This window comes from Pistacia vera, unplaced genomic scaffold (assembly GCF_008641045.1).
Source record: "Pistacia vera cultivar Batoury unplaced genomic scaffold, PisVer_v2 Contig195, whole genome shotgun sequence".
Taxonomy (NCBI): domain Eukaryota; kingdom Viridiplantae; phylum Streptophyta; class Magnoliopsida; order Sapindales; family Anacardiaceae; genus Pistacia; species Pistacia vera.
Genome location: NW_022195996.1, coordinates 966,398 through 982,608, shown reverse-complemented (window position 1 = coordinate 982,608; position 16,211 = coordinate 966,398). Strand labels below are relative to the sequence as shown.

The following is a 16,211-nucleotide window of genomic DNA, read 5'->3' as shown; positions in this document are numbered from 1 at the left end:
TAAATTACATTATAATCATTTTAAATTACTATGCTTTACCGTATATTTATCATTTATAAAATATGTATTAACATTTCCTAAAATTTATTTTCAAAATAAATTAAATATCTTATTTAAGAATAATTCTAGCCATACTTATTAAATTTAGTAAATATATTGATGACTTTCATCTTTTAATTGGTAAATAACAAGTAAATTACCCACTCATGATAGTCCAGCGGTAACGGCGAGGTAAAGGTGAATCAAGGGACTGTATAATCTATAGTCTCAATTTGATTCTGTGTCAAGTGTAAGCTTAACATCTTTGTGCATGATTTATCTGTCAGGTTAGCCCAGCACCTCGGTAAATTATTGTTGTAAACAGTTTGTTATCAAATTCTAACTATTAATAAGAGTAAACGACTTTTTTTCACAAAATAATGGTTTAACGATACTTTTTCATTTTATAAATTTTTTAAATACTATTTTACTATCCAAATTTATATTCCGTCTCAATTCTGATATCATTGTGATCTCATACTACCGTCATTCTCTTTCTCAATCATCACTCACTAAAACCCCTCAAACTCTATTCTTATCGACCCGATCAATTGTCTACAATTGAACGATTAGTGTTTGCACAACTGCTCCTTTCAAGTCAAATTCTGATCAATATCAATCACCAAAATCTAATATTCTATCATCAAAAGATTTATCGACCTCTCTCTTCAAAAGTCCTAATAGTTTGAATCAAGTTCACTCTCTTTTTGTTGTTGAAATATAAATTCAAATAAAAATAATAATATTTTAAAAACCTATGTGTAAAAAATTATCATTCAATTATTATCCAGGTCAAAAAAAGTCAGTAACTCTTTTAAAAATTGGAGAGTCTGTCTCAGTATTCAGAAATAAAAAATGGCAGGACCCGGAAAATGCTTCCTGGTAACGGGCCCTCCGGTGAGTATATCTCTAACCCGATTCAATTGTTTGTTTGTTTCAATTAAAATCTCAATTTGAACAGATTACGTATGATCTCTCTCTTTGTGTAGGGAGTAGGCAAAACCACTCTGATAATGAGAGTTTTCGAAAGCCTCAGAGTCTCAAAACCCAGCTTAAAGGTTCAGGGTTTCTACACTCGTAAGTTATGCTCCATTTAGTTTAGTTCGTTTCATTTGGCTGGTGATGGTGATTTGTTTTTGAAATTATTATTAATAGGAGAAATTAGACAAGGAGGTGAAAGAGTTGGATTCGAAGTTGTTACATTAGATGGTCGTACAGGCCCACTTGCCTCCACCATTGTTTCAAGGTTTTGTCTCTCTCTCTCTCTCTCTGATTCATTGCTTCTAATTGTCGTTTAATCATATGGGTTGGTTGGCACTTAGCTGATAAGTCTCAATTCGATAATTAATTTATGAAATTATGTCTTTTGTATTTTTATTTTACTTTCAAACATGAAAATTTGTGTGGAAAGTCATGAAATTATGTTTTGTTCATTTGTGGATTGTGCATGGCGATCTGTATTTGCTGTGAAATTTTGTTTCGAATTTTAATTCCCAACCCTTTGAGTTTTTCTTCATGTCTTGGCTTTCATGTCACGTTTTTTCATCTCCAGCTAAACCGTGTTTTTCTGTGGCAGCTCAGAGTCACACAGATGGCCAACTGTTGGGAAATACAGAGTCGATGTAGCATCGTTTGAGTCACTGGCATTGCCGGAGTTGCAGGTTGGTTGGTTTGTTTTGTTTGTTAGAGATGAGTGGATATAATTTGTGATAGACGAATTACCCTATTCGAGGTATTTTTCATGTTCGTTTTGGTTATAGAAGAGCAACGAATGCGCTGGAGTACTAAACGTCTTCACTATTAGATTTGTTACCTCCTTATTGGGACTACATTTGTTGGTTGAATAGTTATATTTTCATTGGATTTTTCAAAGCTGTTGTTTGAAGGTCTAAAGGCATGTGTTTTGTTATCAGGTCAGGGAAGATACTGATCTCTTTGTCATTGACGAAGTTGGTAAAATGGAATTGTTTAGTTCATCATTCTTCCCTGCTGTTCTAAAAGTTTTGGAATCAGATATACCACTTCTGGCTTCCATTCCGATTCCAAAATCTGGCCGTGATATACCTGCAGGTACACTTGCCTTACGCTGTTATATTTCTCGAAAATTTATAATTACTCGTAAATACGCTTACCTTGCATTGCACTGTTGGTATATTTCATACATTTCTGTTACCAACGACCTCTGGTTGATGAAAGGAGTTCTACAATTGATTATGGAAACATTAACTCAAAACACTTTCTTCTTGATAACTTGTAATTGTATAGGATTTTAAACTTTTGTGATGCAAAAAATTAGGATGCCTTTGTAAAATGTGTTAGAGCCACAAGCTAATGGATCCCTTGCCCCTTTCCTATTTTTTTTTTTTTCCCCCCTTCTTCTGAGAATATATTTGACTGTGTTGTCTAACTTTTGCAGTTGCGAGGTTGAAGAATCATCCAGGGGCAACCATTTTTACACTGAGCCAAAGTAACAGGGAAGCTATAAGAGAAAATGTCTCTTCCCAGTTAGTAGATGTACTATCTAGGAAGGTGGAATTGTTTTTGTGTCAACAGCAATAACTGTCGTTTATCACATATTGTATGAAAATGGTCTGATTTTTGGAAATCTTCAGTTCCCAAAGCTCTAAAATCGCAGACATCTCGAAAGTGTTATCATTTGTGCAGGTTTGATTCAACAATTGTGCATGGATTTCGGTGCATCTATTATATATGATGTTAAATTGATGGGCATGCCTGGTTTGGTAGTTGGTACCTGCAGGGGAATGGTTTGTTGACTTAATCAATAATTGAGGTGTTTGGCTACGTAGTCATATATATGTAAAACTTTAGTGGATTGTGCTTTGCCTTTTTGTGATTGAAAGTCTGATGCAGAGTTGATGACACTTTCTCTGAAAGATTTACTAGTACATGTAAGAAAAGATTGGGGGTCCCATGAAACAAAGCGCATATTGTTAAAACCCCTTTACAATAATTTTCTGTACAATTGTCTTTTTCTTGCAAATATGATGTGTCAATTTAATTAATCTGTAATAGATCTCATTTATCAATAATAACTTTTCGTTTGATAAGTACCAAGTAATCAATTTGATTATACATTAGTATTGAGGAAAAAATTATGGAAGTATCATATATTTGTGTCCATTGACTTTTGGACTAAAGATATGGATTGTGGATAATTTCTTGACCATCAATTCTGTTAATGAAGAATGTGTGTGAATTTTATGTATGTTGGAATTATGTTGCTTGACAAAAGTAAGAACTGCAGAAATTCTAGTGGGTTCTGAATTTGGATTAAAAGATAGTGTAAATTCTTCCATTATTATTTTGAAATTTTGAACAATAAAGTGGGAGATGTATTCATTCTTTTTGCTTCAAATTGTGTGGTTATACCCACCCATGGGTAATACAAGGGGGTGTTCAGAGCTTCAACTGATGGTCTCAGTTGATTTCTCCACTAGATGCAAAGGTGTACCTTTATCACTGATTTCTTGAGAAGTTACATGATGTTATCGTGGGATAATTTCTAGAATGTTGAGGTGGGATTACGACATGGAATTGAGTTTAATGTGCGTAAATAACCCAAGTACTTTAGTTATAAAAAAAAAAAAAAAAAAAAAAAAAAAAAAGAGAGGATGTTATATATATTTTAATAGGGTGAGGCTTTATAAATTTAATGCCAAAATTTAGCTATCAATTCATTAGAAGCCTATGATCTAGGGGTGGATAGACGATAATGTGTAATTACATATAATCATATTTGTTAAATTACATTAAATCATTTTAAATTACTATGCTTTACCGTTATTTATCATTATAAATACACCGTGGCACGATATTGAAAAACAATAAATATATAAATAATTATTAATAATATCTGACATTGCCAACATTACAGGATCATGCCTTGTAATTAGTGAACATTATTATCGTATTATTATTATTATAATCAAGAATGATTTTGACAAATTCTATAAAAATTCTTCTACCCCCTCGGCCCCTCCTTCTAGCGGTTGCGTGGACAACAGTGCGTAAGCAAAATATCCAACAATTGAATTCACACAACGTCAATGAATCTACACCGAAGGTGAAATCCGTGATTCAGATCTTCTATAAACACGTGTACGCAAGAGATGAATGCAGACAAAGTGAGGTCACGTGTCATAATCTATCACGTGACGTGCTCTTTCATCCACTTCAACAAGGAAAGAACTGGCATCTAGCCAATGACATTAAAGCACTGGAATAGACGACGTGGCAGATCAATTCGAAATCCCGCCTAAACCCGGACTTCAATTTTTTCATAAATATAATTTGTTTTCTTTTTTTAAGTTTCCCAAATAATCCTTTCGTTATTTTCGCTACGTTCCTTGAGCCCCAAAAAAAGTCCCCTCTCGCACGCACGTAATAAAAAACAACAAACAAATACAAGTTACAAACCAGCACATCATTTGGTCTCTCTTTCTCAAAAACCCTAATCGCTCCAGGTAACTCGGCGAGTCTGTGCGGCGCTGACTCAGTCCGAGTCACACCGATTTCCTTGTGATTCTCACCGGTTTTCGATTTTCTTTTTTCCCGCAGGTTTCGTCATGAAGGGAGGAAGATCAAGAGCTAATGAGAATGACAATGATACGAAGTACGTTTTGATTGTTTATTTCTCGTTCTTCGTCTCCGTAGATCTGTTTTGCTGACGTGTTGTTGTTAGTATGCTTGAGTTTTACGATCGTTTTCATGTTAGACGCTTCGTTTTATAGGCTGAAGAGCAGAGGCGCGAGAGCCGGAAAGCGAAAGGCAAAGGCTCCGAAGGATCCAAACAAGCCGAAGAGACCTCCTAGTGCTTTTTTCGTTTTCATGTACGAGTTTTTTCTTTTTTGTTTGATTATTAATTTTTTTTTGTCGTGAGTTTATTTATTTTTGCTATTTATTTATTTATTTATATCTTTGTGTAATGAAGGGAGGAGTTTAGGCAGCAATTCAAAAGAGAAAATCCTAACAACAAATCCGTGGCTGCTGTAAGTAATGACATAAGTAATTATAAGCACAGTTCTTTTTAATTTCTCGGGAACTTAATTTTTGCATTTTTCATATTATTTTTACGAATCAGGTTGGCAAAGCTGGTGGAGCGAAATGGAAGTCCTTGAGTGACGCTGTGAGTATTATCAGACTTAGTTATAGCTTTTTTAAAATTGACTTTTCATAATTAAATTTGTTTAATTTGTTTTTGCTACAATATCAGGAGAAAGCTCCATTTGTAGCTAGGGCTGAGTCAAGAAAGAATGATTACAACAAGAACATGACGGCTTACAACAAGAAATTGGTGAATAAATCTTTAAAGCTTTTTTAACTTAAATTTGAAGTACGAAAATTTTGGTGATTAATGGGCTTTTCATAATATATATAATAGGCTGACGGAGAAAATGGAGTTGAGGAGAATGAATCTGACAAGTCAAAGTCTGAAGTGCACGACGAGGATGAAGATGGCACTGGAGAGGTTTTTCTTTTATACTTGAAACAATGACTTAATTGAATAAGCATAGTGAAAAAATAATACGGGTTTTAATTAACTGTACTGTTTGGTTTTTTAGGAGGATGAAGATGATGATTAGAGAAAGGCAGAGGAGGAAGATCCATGTGGGACATGAGCAGTTTAGTAGAATTGCTTATAATATGATAAAACATAATTAGTGTTTTAGATTAGATTAATTAGATTAGTTTATTAGTTTAAAAACACAGAACAGAGAAAGGACTGGTTTCAGTTCAGCCTTTCAGGAATTTACTGTGAGCACATATGGATCATGTACTTAAAGTTCCGTAATTCAGTAATTCTTAATGATCTAGTTTCAGTCTTTCATCAATTATCTTGTTTGTTATTGCATCCGATTTATAATTACTGAGACCATTAGTTGCTGTGGATTGATCTGATAATTCTGAAAAACATCTCAGTTTTGGGACCAGTGACCTGTCCTTCGTATCTTGGTTTCCTTTGTTTTTTGTAACTAGAAGACTGCCACTTGCGTTACTTTATTTTTATAAGTTTGACTTTTTTTTCAGAAATATCTGTTGATTTGCAGAATAGGTTGGCATCACTGGACGTGGATTGCTAATATGATACGCAATAGTTAACTGGAAACTTCTCCTACTATTTCAGTTTCTTTCCGTCTGGTTTATGTTTATGTTTCTTCTGACAAAGCTAAATAAGATTTATTTAGCTAAGCATATTCTCTGCACTGTATGAGTGGCGGGTTAATGGTGGGTGGGTAATATTCGAGTTGTGAATAAATTGCTCTCTTACTGGTTATTGCATCGAAATGCTGGAATTGTTGATTTTGTGTCAACAGCAATAACTGTCGTTTATCACATATTGTATGAAAATGGTCTGATTTTGGGAAATCTTCAGTTCCCAAAGCTCTAAAATCCGCTAACATTCTCGAAAGTGTTATCATTTGTGCAGGTTTGATTCAACAATTAGTGCATGGATTTCGGTGCATCTATTATATATGATGTTAAAATTGATTGGCCATGCCTGGTTTTGGTAGTTGGTACCGTGCAGGGGGAATGGTTTGTTGACTTTAATCAATAATTGAGGTGTTTGGCTACGTAGTTCATATATATGTAAAACTTTAGTGGATTGTGCTTTGCCTTTTTGTGATTGAAAGTCTGATGCAGAGTTTGAATGACACTTTCTCTGAAAGATTTACTAGTACATGTAAGAAAAGATTTGGGGGTCCCATGATAACCAAAGCGCATATTTGTTAAAACCCCTTTACACTAATTTTCTTGTACAATTGTCTTTTTTTCCGCAAATATGATGTGTCAATTTTTAATTAATCGTAATAGATCTCATTTATCTAATAATAACTTTTATTTGACTAAGTACAAAGTAATCAATTATGAATTATTACGTTAGTACTTGAGAGAAAAAATGATGAGAAGTATCATATATTTGTGTCCATTTGACTTTTGGACTAAATAATGATTGACTATTATCATTGAGGTGGATAATTTCTTGACCATCAATGTGCTGTATAATGAAGAATGGTTGTGTGAATTTTATGTATGTTGGAATTATTGTTGCTTGACAAAAGTAAGAACTGCAGAAATTCTTTAGTGGGTTCTGAATTTGGATTAAAAGATAGTGTAAATTTCTTCCATTAATTATTTGAAATTTTGAACTTTTTAATAAAGTGGGAGTTTTAGGCTTTCGTTTGGTTGGATTTTGGGAATACTACTTTTAGTATTCCCAAAAAGTTAAACAGTAAAATACTCAAAAACTCACAATATTATCAATATTTTTAAACCCCATAAATTTGTTAATTCAATTAAATACCCCTAAATATTTTTAATGTTTTGTTACGGCGACTCCGGCCACCCTCCGGCGGTGGTGGCCGGTCGTCCGTATTTGAGGGTGGATTGGGGTATTTTTGTTAACTTTAATGTTTTATTATAAGGGGTGTTTTGTAAAAAAACAAACATAGGGGGTTTTTATAATTTGTAAATCCTACATCGAATACCCGTCCAATCAACTTTTTTTTTAACTTTTTCAAAAAACTTTTCCCAAAACACAAAATTGTGAACCAACGGAGCCTGTCATTCATCTTTTGTCCTCTAAATTGGTGTTTATACCCACCCGGTAGTGCAAGGGTTGTTCATGACTTCAAACGACGGTCTCAAGTTTGATTTCTCACTAGATGAGAAGATTTACCTTTATCCATATTTACTTGGAAAGTTACAACGTGGGTTATCGTGGGATAACTTTTTCTAAGGATTAGTTAGGTGGGACTACGACATAGAATTAGTTGATGTGTGCGTAAACTGACGTAGTATTTAGTTATTTAAAAAAAAAAAAAAAAAAGAGTGTTATATTATTTTTATAATAGGGTGAGGCTTTATAAATTTAATGCCAAAATTTTAGCTATTAATTCATCAGAAGCCATGTACTAGGGTGGATGACGATATTGTTTAATTACATTATAATCATTTTAAATTACTATGCTTTACCATATATTTATCATTTATAAAATATGTATTAACTTTCCTAAATTTTATTTCAAAATAAATTAAATTCTTATTTAAGAATAATTCTAGCCATATTTTAAATTTAGTAAATGTATTTATGACTTTCATCTTTAATTGGTAAATAACAAGTAAATTACCCACTCATGGCAGTCCAGCGTCAGAACGAGGTAAAAGTGAATCAAGGGACTGTACAATTTGATTCTCTGTCCAGTGTAAATGTAATATCTTTGGGTGCGTTTGGTTTATTATTTTGTAGGATTTTGGGATAGTATTGGATAGTTGGATAGGGTTATGATTACGAGAATAAGATTTACAGAATATTGTTTGGTTGAGTATTCTGACCTTGATATTTGTGTTGAATATTTGATTATATATTTTTTTATAGTGATTTATTAATAATATTTTATTGCATTTTGTTAAATAATGTATTATTATATACTATATCAAGTTACATTTTAATAATACTAAATATTTTATTGGTAATTTGTCACCCTTAATATTAAAAAAACAAAACTTAATTAATTTCAAGTACTAATCCAACTGTTTAAAACATCAATTAATACATATATGACAAAAGTACTAATTATTAACCCTTACAATCGTATTACATGTATACTCTATTAACAATTACGATATGGTTCACGGTGGTGGTGTCATGGTAAATGTGTGACAGATCTGATGGTATGGGTGGTTCCCGGTATGAAGAAAACTGAGAAATGAAACACAAATGCAGTGAAGAAAACTGAGAAATGACACACAAATGCAGTGAAGAAACTGACAAAATGAAATACAAATGAGAGAGAGAAGAACTGCAAACTTAACGGTCAGTAAAGAAAAAGCTAGAAAATTAAAGTTGCAAATTGTAAAAGTCCAAACTGTCAGGATCAAATTTTCAAAGTCCTATTGTCTGAATAATAAGCCAACGCTATTGCGAAAATCGATTTCAAATACAAATAAATAATAAGCCAAACACGCCCTTAAAAGTTTCAATATTACTCTTAGATCATCTTATAGACTGTAGATGAAATACTATCATCAAAAAGCGAATAATTATAATCCCAAGGAGTTTAGTCTAGCGGTAAAGAGGAAAAAATAATTCTTAAGCAAAACGGGTTTATTTTTTAATGAAAAGTTTAGAAATAGTTCAATATCACCACTCGAATAGAATAGAAAGATAACTATTCTCAATTGAATTGATCAAGAGGCTACTTGTTTTTATCATATGAAGACTTGATGTAAGTACGGAATTCTTTTCAATTGCACATTTATTGATAGTTTGGTTTTTATAACTCGTGGTTTCTCGTTTTCTAAGCTTATCTCCATTTAACATTTTTGGGTGCGTTTGGTTTATTATTTTGGATATAATTTTGGGGATAGTTGGATAGGGTTATGATTACGAAAATAGGATTTTTAAAATATGTGTTTGGTAGAGTATTTTGACCTTGATATTTGTGTTGAATATTTGATTAATATATTTTTTTATAAATGATTTATTAATATAATATTTTATTGCATTTTGTTAAAATAAAAACCCAATTAAAACAATTCTGTGCCAATTGTCGAAAAAAATAAAAACCCAATTAAAACAAAAACCCATCCATGCACATTCACAATCCATTCATGCCAAACAAAGAAAAAACGCAAAACAGCATCCCCTTGTACACAGATCTGAGGTGGGTTTGATCCAGATCGGGGTGTGGGTTTGCGGCAGATCCGGTCACGATGACAGTGGGTTTGTGTGTGATCGGGGTGGGTTGGTATGCGACAGATCGGGTGACGGTGACGGTGTGATCGGGGTGGGTTGGTTTACGGTAGATCGGGCCACGGTCACGGTGGGGTTGTGTGTGCTCAGGGTGTGGGTTTACGACAGATCGGGTAACGGTGGGTGCGTCTGTGATAGATCGGGTCACCGTGGGTGCGTTTGCGGTTGATCGGGTCACCGTGGGTGTGTTTGTAACAGATCGGGTCACGGTGGGGTTCTAAGGATCGGATCGGGTCAGGGTGGGTGGGTTTGCGATAGATCGGGTCCCGCGGGTGCGTTTGCGATAAATCGGGTCACAGTGGCGTTATGAGGATCAAATCGGGTCACGGTGGGTTTGTGTGTGACAGATCGAGTCACGATGGGTTCATGGTTGGGGATCTGAGGTGGGTTCACGGTGGGTTTGTGACAGAGGGATTTGCGGGTTCACGGTGGGTTCACGTTGGGTTAGGATGTGGTATTGTGACAGAGGGCATTGCGGGTTCACGGTGAGAAGTGAAGCACTGAAGCTGGTACTGGATACTAGAAAGTGAAATGGTGGTAATGCAAACTAGGAAGTGAATCACTGAACCTGGTAATGGATTATCAGAAACTGAAATGGTGGTGATGGATACTGAGAAAGTGAAGCACTGAAAACGGCAATGCCAACTGAGAAGTGAAGCACGAAGCTGGTGATGGATATGAGAAAGTGAAATGGTGAAGCAGTGAAGATGCAGTGAAAAAAAAAAACAAATTGTAACGGTCAAAAAAAAATTTGTCAGGATTGAATTATCAGGACAGGATTCTGTAAATAATAAAACAAACACTATCTGTAAAATCCGGTCTAAAATATGAATAAAAATACTTAGCCAAACGCGCCCTTTGATTCTTTGTGCATGATTTCTGTCAGGTTAGCCCAACACCTCGGTAAATTATTGTTTTTAAACAGTTTATTATCAAATTCTAATTATTAATAAGAGTAAACGATTTTTCTCACCTAAATAATAATTTAATGATACTTTTTCACCCATAAATTTTTTTAATACCATTTTTTCTATTTAAATTCATATTTTGTTTCGATTTCGACATCGTTGTGATCCTATACTACAGTCATTTTCTTTTCTAATCATCACTCATCAAAACCCTCAAACTTTACTCTTATCGATCCCGTTAGTCGTCTATAATTGAGTGATGAGTGTTTGCGCAACTGTTCTTCCCAAATCAAATTCTGATCAATCTCAATCACCAAAATCCAATCTTCTACCATTAAAAGATTTATCGACCTTCCTTTTCAAAAGTTTTAATAGTTTAGGTCAAGTTTTCTCCCTCTTTGTTGTAAAAATATAAATTTGGATAATAAAATAATATTTTAAAAGTATATAAATGAAAAAGTGTAATTAAACTATTATTGGGATGGAAAAAAAGGCATTAACTCTATTAAAAATTGGAGAGTCGAGCTCAGGTTAAAGTTGTCTTTTAATTGAACCGACCCGCTTTTACAGCGTCCTTTTTCTCAGTTTCACTCGCCTTGTCTCAGAATTCAGAAATAGAAATGGCAGGACCCGGAAAATGCTTCCTAGTAACGGGCCCTCCGGTGAGTATATCTCTAACCCGATTCAATTGTTTGTTTGTTTCAATTGAAATCTTAATTTGAACAGATTAGGTATCATCTCTCTCTTTGTGTAGGGAGTAGGCAAAACCACTCTGATAATGAGAGTTTTCGAAAGCCTCAGAGTCTCAAAACCCAGCTTAAAGGTTCAGGGTTTCTATACTCGTAAGTTATGCTCCATTTAGTTTAGTTCGTTTCATTTGGCTGGTGATGGTGATTTGTTTTTGAAATTATTATTAATAGGAGAAATTAGACAAGGAGGTGAAAGAGTTGGATTCGAAGTTGTTACATTAGATGGTCGTACAGGCCCACTTGCCTCCACCATTGTTTCAAGGTTTTGTCTCTCTCTCTCTCTGATTCATTGCTTCTAATTGTTGTTTAATCATATGGGTTTGTTGGCACTTAGCTGATAAGTCTCAATTCGATAATTAATTTATGAAATTATGTCTTTTGTATTTTTATTTTACTTTCAAGCATGAAAATTTGTGTGGAAAGTCATGAAATTATGTTTTGTTCATTTGTGGATTGTGCATGGCGATCTGTATTTGCTGTGAAATTTTGTTTCGAATTTTAATTCCCAACCCTTTGAGTTTTTCTTCATGTCTTGGCTTTCATGTCACGTTTTTTCATCTCCAGCTAAACCGTGTTTTTCTGTGGCAGCTCAGAGTCACACAGATGGCCAACTGTTGGGAAATACAGAGTCGATGTAGCATCGTTTGAGTCACTGGCATTGCCGGAGTTGCAGGTTGGTTGGTTTGTTTTGTTTGTTAGAGATGAGTGGATATAATTTGTGATAGACGAATTACCCTATTCGAGGTATTTTTCATGTTCGTTTTGGTTATAGAAGAGCAACGAATGCGCTGGAGTACTAAACGTCTTCACTATTAGATTTGTTACCTCCTTATTGGGACTACATTTGTTGGTTGAATAGTTATATTTTCATTGGATTTTTCAAAGCTGTTGTTTGAAGGTCTAAAGGCATGTGTTTTGTTATCAGGTCAGGGAAGATACTGATCTCTTTGTCATTGACGAAGTTGGTAAAATGGAATTGTTTAGTTCATCATTCTTCCCTGCTGTTCTAAAAGTTTTGGAATCAGATATACCACTTCTGGCTTCCATTCCGATTCCAAAATCTGGCCGTGATATACCTGCAGGTACACTTGCCTTACGCTGTTATATTTCTCGAAAATTTATAATTACTCGTAAATACGCTTACCTTGCATTGCACTGTTGGTATATTTCATACATTTCTGTTACCAACGACCTCTGGTTGATGAAAGGAGTTCTACAATTGATTATGGAAACATTAACTCAAAACACTTTCTTCTTGATAACTTGTAATTGTATAGGATTTTAAACTTTTGTGATGCAAAAAATTAGGATGCCTTTGTAAAATGTGTTAGAGCCACAAGCTAATGGATCCCTTGCCCCTTTCCTATTTTTTTTTTTTTCCCCCCTTCTTCTGAGAATATATTTGACTGTGTTGTCTAACTTTTGCAGTTGCGAGGTTGAAGAATCATCCAGGGGCAACCATTTTTACACTGAGCCAAAGTAACAGGGAAGCTATAAGAGAAAATGTCTCTTCCCAGTTAGTAGATGTACTATCTAAACATTAATATGCTGCAAAATGAGCCCGACTTTTTCATGTTGTGAGGAATACCCCGAGCAGCTAATATGACTAAGCATATTGTCTGTGAGGTATAAAATTTTGAGATGCAAATCTACTTAGTGGCAACTTATTTTCTTTTCTTAATGCTTCTGAAATGGGTAAAAGAAGTGAAAGAAAATTCATGCTTCATAGCAATGAAGACGAAAAGAAATCTTTAATATGGGAAGGATGAAAATAAGTGGAATGAAAAATATTCGCTTTATACAGGATGGTCTATGGAAATCGAACGAGCGGAGTAAGAAAATACAAACTTTACATAGCTGTTTAAAACCAATCCTGTACAATACTATATTGTAGTAGCCTCATAGCAATCTTCAACTCAGAAATACGGAAATGGATATACACAACCAAAGAATTGAAGAAAAGGAAAAGAAGATTATATAATTTACCAATCACAATGAAGAAAGAGAGTTTATGAACTCCGTTTATCATGTTCTGCAATTTTCAGCACCTCTTTTGCCATGGAGGAGAATGACCTAGCTGTATCTTGCATTTCTGTGGTTCTCAAGCTAATTCCCTGCCAATAAAGAAAGTAATTTTGTATGTAATGAAATTTCTGTGAATCTGTGCAAGACCTCTAATTACCCTTGAGTTTAGAACATTTTCCTTATGCAAGAGAGAGTCTTGCTTTACTATGCCCCATTAACCAAAAACTAGTGACAATCTGGAAATTACAGGGAGGGCTGTAGGACAATGGTTAAACATTACCTGCAACTTTTTCAAATTCTCATGCAGCTTACTTTCGGCCATTTTAGCAACACTTGATTCCTGCATCCGGAGGTAGAAACAAAACAAATGAACTTCATTCATCTTGATTATTAGAAGGTGTTATAATATGTAATCGTGGGATGCTTTTGCAAAATCCTAAAAGCTCATCAATGGGACTGGGAAGGCATAGAAATATCAGATGCCTATCCAACAATTTTATCGAGTTTTTATGCAATGAATGTACACTTACACCAGATAAAGAAAACCCATATTTCTTCTTAATTTGATCAACTGCACTGTTCTTATCATCCTGCTGCTCTTCCTTGATGTTAATATTTTTCTCATTCTTAACCTTCATATGTTTCAATGTACCTGAAAATGAAAACTTTCATCGCATCAGCAAATGAACAGGCTGCAGCGGGACAAAGCTTCCCTGGCAATAAGCTGAGGAGAGGATATCTATCATCTTTCACTCACCTTTAAAAGCCTGGAATTTGCTTGACAATTTCTGCTTATTCAGGTTTCCCAACATACCCCGTTCTTTTGGTTTTTCTCCAATACTATCATCCAGGTCGATATCATCTTCCAAACAAAGAAAACAAAAACAGTTAATCATCTTGAGGAAGCATTTGATATGAAATCAGTATGTTTTGAGTGCCAGCAAAACAGCTTTTAATGGAATACGGGTGACTAGGAACATAATTAAGGCATTTAATGTTGTACCTATGTTTAACTCAACCTCATCTTCTTCAAGTGCCAAGTTATCTGTATTCTCAGATTCACTTGGAAAATTAGCAATAGAAAATATTGTTGAAAGTTCTTCAATACTTTCTTTGGTATCTTCCGTTTCCACCTCAGGAGCCTGCTTCGTTTTGCTGCCCTTTACATCTTTAAGAACAGAACCAAATATACCCTACCACACCAAATACAATTATGGAAACCATGAGTTCCACAACAACAACTTGGTGACAGGAAGAGTTAGTACAAACAGTTTTATATCTAACTACATACCTTTTTCTTCTCCTTTTGGACAATGGGTCCAGACACAAGCCCTTCTTGTGAAAGTGTCTGATCGTTCCTGTAAACTTGGCTGACACAGTCCAAAAGCCTAGAAAGAAGTAAACCATAAAGCAAGACATTAACGTATTTAATCAATCAATCTAGACTTAACAGATTGAATTTGAGCTGTACTGTTTTCTTTTTATCCCTTTTAAACATTAGTACTCTTTACTTATTCATATTAGAGAAATGAAATCTACAGAAGGATCAAAGAAAAGAACATGATGCATATGTTTTGGAGTTAGTAATTATTGACAGGGACAGTAGAAGTTATATTTAGTGTCATATATATACCTAAGGAAATCCTTTTGTAGCAACACTGAGACAAAAAAGATTTCTTGATCTCCATTTACCTGAGAGAGGAATAAGGCAGTCATAAAACAAAAAAATTGTATCCTTAAAACAATTCAATTGAGATAGTGAAATTATGAGACTATACCATGACAAGTTCTCCATCCCATGAAGAGCAAACTAAAGTGTCGGATAATGAATTTGGTTTTGGCATAGAATATGTGAAACCTCTAATTGAAGTTTCCTTCAATAAGCTTAACTCCGGCAAGGATCTTACTTCGATTTTTCCACTAGTAAACAGCAGTATTAGGCCAACATCAGAGCCACTGTAGAATGTTGATGCCCAGCAACAAGAAGAGGAATTGAACTTCTTCTTGTAGAGCACCTTCTTAACTCCCTGAGACAGAAAGAAAAAGAAAGTGAATTATGTGTATCAAGCTATTTTTTTTTTTTTTTTTAACGTTTGTGCCTAGCTAAATAAGCTATAAATTTAGTACCTGAACAGCATGAATTAAGGAATATACATATGCCGCTTTTTCTGAACATAACAATAGAAACAACTGTTTGGGTATTACATTTTCTGCAGGACTCCCTTTGCTGAAATCTATACCATTTGATATATTTGCCCCTCTAGCTAATGCATCCTGCCCATCTGCACTCAGTCAAAGATGATTCTTTCACAGTGGTTCTTTATCATCTTAAGGTCACCAAAGTGCATATTGTAAGTTCAAACACTGGCCATCAATACATATTGCAACATGAAGATAGTAGTGCATTGCCTACCTAGAATTTGCATGAAATGAGCTCTGGACGGTTTGTTGGGATGAACTGTGTTAGTGCTCAGCATGTTTCCAGAATCACAATCAAGAGCCAAAACTGATGAATCCTTTGTTCCAACCACCAAAACATTCTTGTCAAAACCATGCAAATTGCAAGTTTCGAATTGCATAGATATGATGCCAGTACAAATTTCACTATCAAAGTGTTTTTGGTATAACACAGTGGGGCCTTCTATATCAACTAAGGAAACCTGCAAGGGAAATTGGTAGAATTATACTACTTATGAATCAGTTCTATCTAACACA

The 16,211-nt window shown here is 34.5% G+C and overlaps 4 protein-coding genes across 7 annotated transcripts in view; 3 read left to right on the top strand and 1 right to left on the bottom strand.

The window, feature by feature from the left end:
- Window positions 1-880: 880 nt before the first annotated feature.
- Window positions 881-13,044, top strand: LOC116127763 (cancer-related nucleoside-triphosphatase homolog). The gene is made up of 7 exons (XM_031413408.1): window positions 881-936; window positions 1,029-1,116; window positions 1,195-1,285; window positions 1,616-1,700; window positions 1,953-2,109; window positions 2,456-2,551; window positions 12,996-13,044. The coding sequence occupies exons 1-7, from the start codon at window positions 895-897 to the stop codon at window positions 13,013-13,015; spliced, it is 579 nt and encodes a 192-aa protein (XP_031269268.1). The 5' UTR covers window positions 881-894; the 3' UTR covers window positions 13,016-13,044.
- Window positions 4,371-5,891, top strand: LOC116127764 (high mobility group B protein 4). The gene is made up of 8 exons (XM_031413409.1): window positions 4,371-4,523; window positions 4,618-4,672; window positions 4,791-4,889; window positions 4,991-5,048; window positions 5,141-5,185; window positions 5,273-5,353; window positions 5,441-5,527; window positions 5,622-5,891. Exons 2-8 carry the CDS (start codon window positions 4,626-4,628, stop codon window positions 5,640-5,642), a joined length of 438 nt encoding a protein of 145 aa, XP_031269269.1. The 5' UTR covers window positions 4,371-4,523; window positions 4,618-4,625; the 3' UTR covers window positions 5,643-5,891.
- On the top strand, window positions 11,284-13,038 carry LOC116127761 (cancer-related nucleoside-triphosphatase homolog). 2 transcript variants are annotated; one of them, XM_031413406.1, is made up of 6 exons: window positions 11,284-11,384; window positions 11,477-11,564; window positions 11,643-11,733; window positions 12,060-12,144; window positions 12,397-12,553; window positions 12,900-13,038. In XM_031413406.1, exons 1-6 carry the CDS (start codon window positions 11,343-11,345, stop codon window positions 13,013-13,015), a joined length of 579 nt encoding a protein of 192 aa, XP_031269266.1. In that variant the 5' UTR covers window positions 11,284-11,342; the 3' UTR covers window positions 13,016-13,038. The 2 variants fall into 2 exon arrangements, with proteins under 2 accessions (XP_031269266.1, XP_031269267.1); XM_031413407.1 differs by lacking the exon at window positions 11,284-11,384 and having other exon boundaries at window positions 12,065-12,144.
- A 203-nt stretch (window positions 13,045-13,247) lies between the features above and the next one.
- LOC116127759 overlaps window positions 13,248-16,211 on the bottom strand; it is a 45,060-nt gene continuing 42,096 nt past the window's right edge. For all 3 annotated transcript variants that reach the window (XM_031413398.1, XM_031413400.1, XM_031413399.1), the window contains exons 14-23: window positions 15,910-16,156; window positions 15,624-15,778; window positions 15,275-15,523; window positions 15,130-15,188; window positions 14,788-14,884; window positions 14,500-14,689; window positions 14,254-14,358; window positions 14,027-14,148; window positions 13,777-13,836; window positions 13,248-13,585 (exon numbers count right to left, since the gene is read on the bottom strand). In XM_031413398.1, the coding sequence (XP_031269258.1) occupies window positions 13,481-13,585; window positions 13,777-13,836; window positions 14,027-14,148; window positions 14,254-14,358; window positions 14,500-14,689; window positions 14,788-14,884; window positions 15,130-15,188; window positions 15,275-15,523; window positions 15,624-15,778; window positions 15,910-16,156 (1,389 nt within the window). In that variant the 3' untranslated portion in view covers window positions 13,248-13,480. The remainder of the gene's footprint in view (window positions 13,586-13,776; window positions 13,837-14,026; window positions 14,149-14,253; window positions 14,359-14,499; window positions 14,690-14,787; window positions 14,885-15,129; window positions 15,189-15,274; window positions 15,524-15,623; window positions 15,779-15,909; window positions 16,157-16,211) is intronic.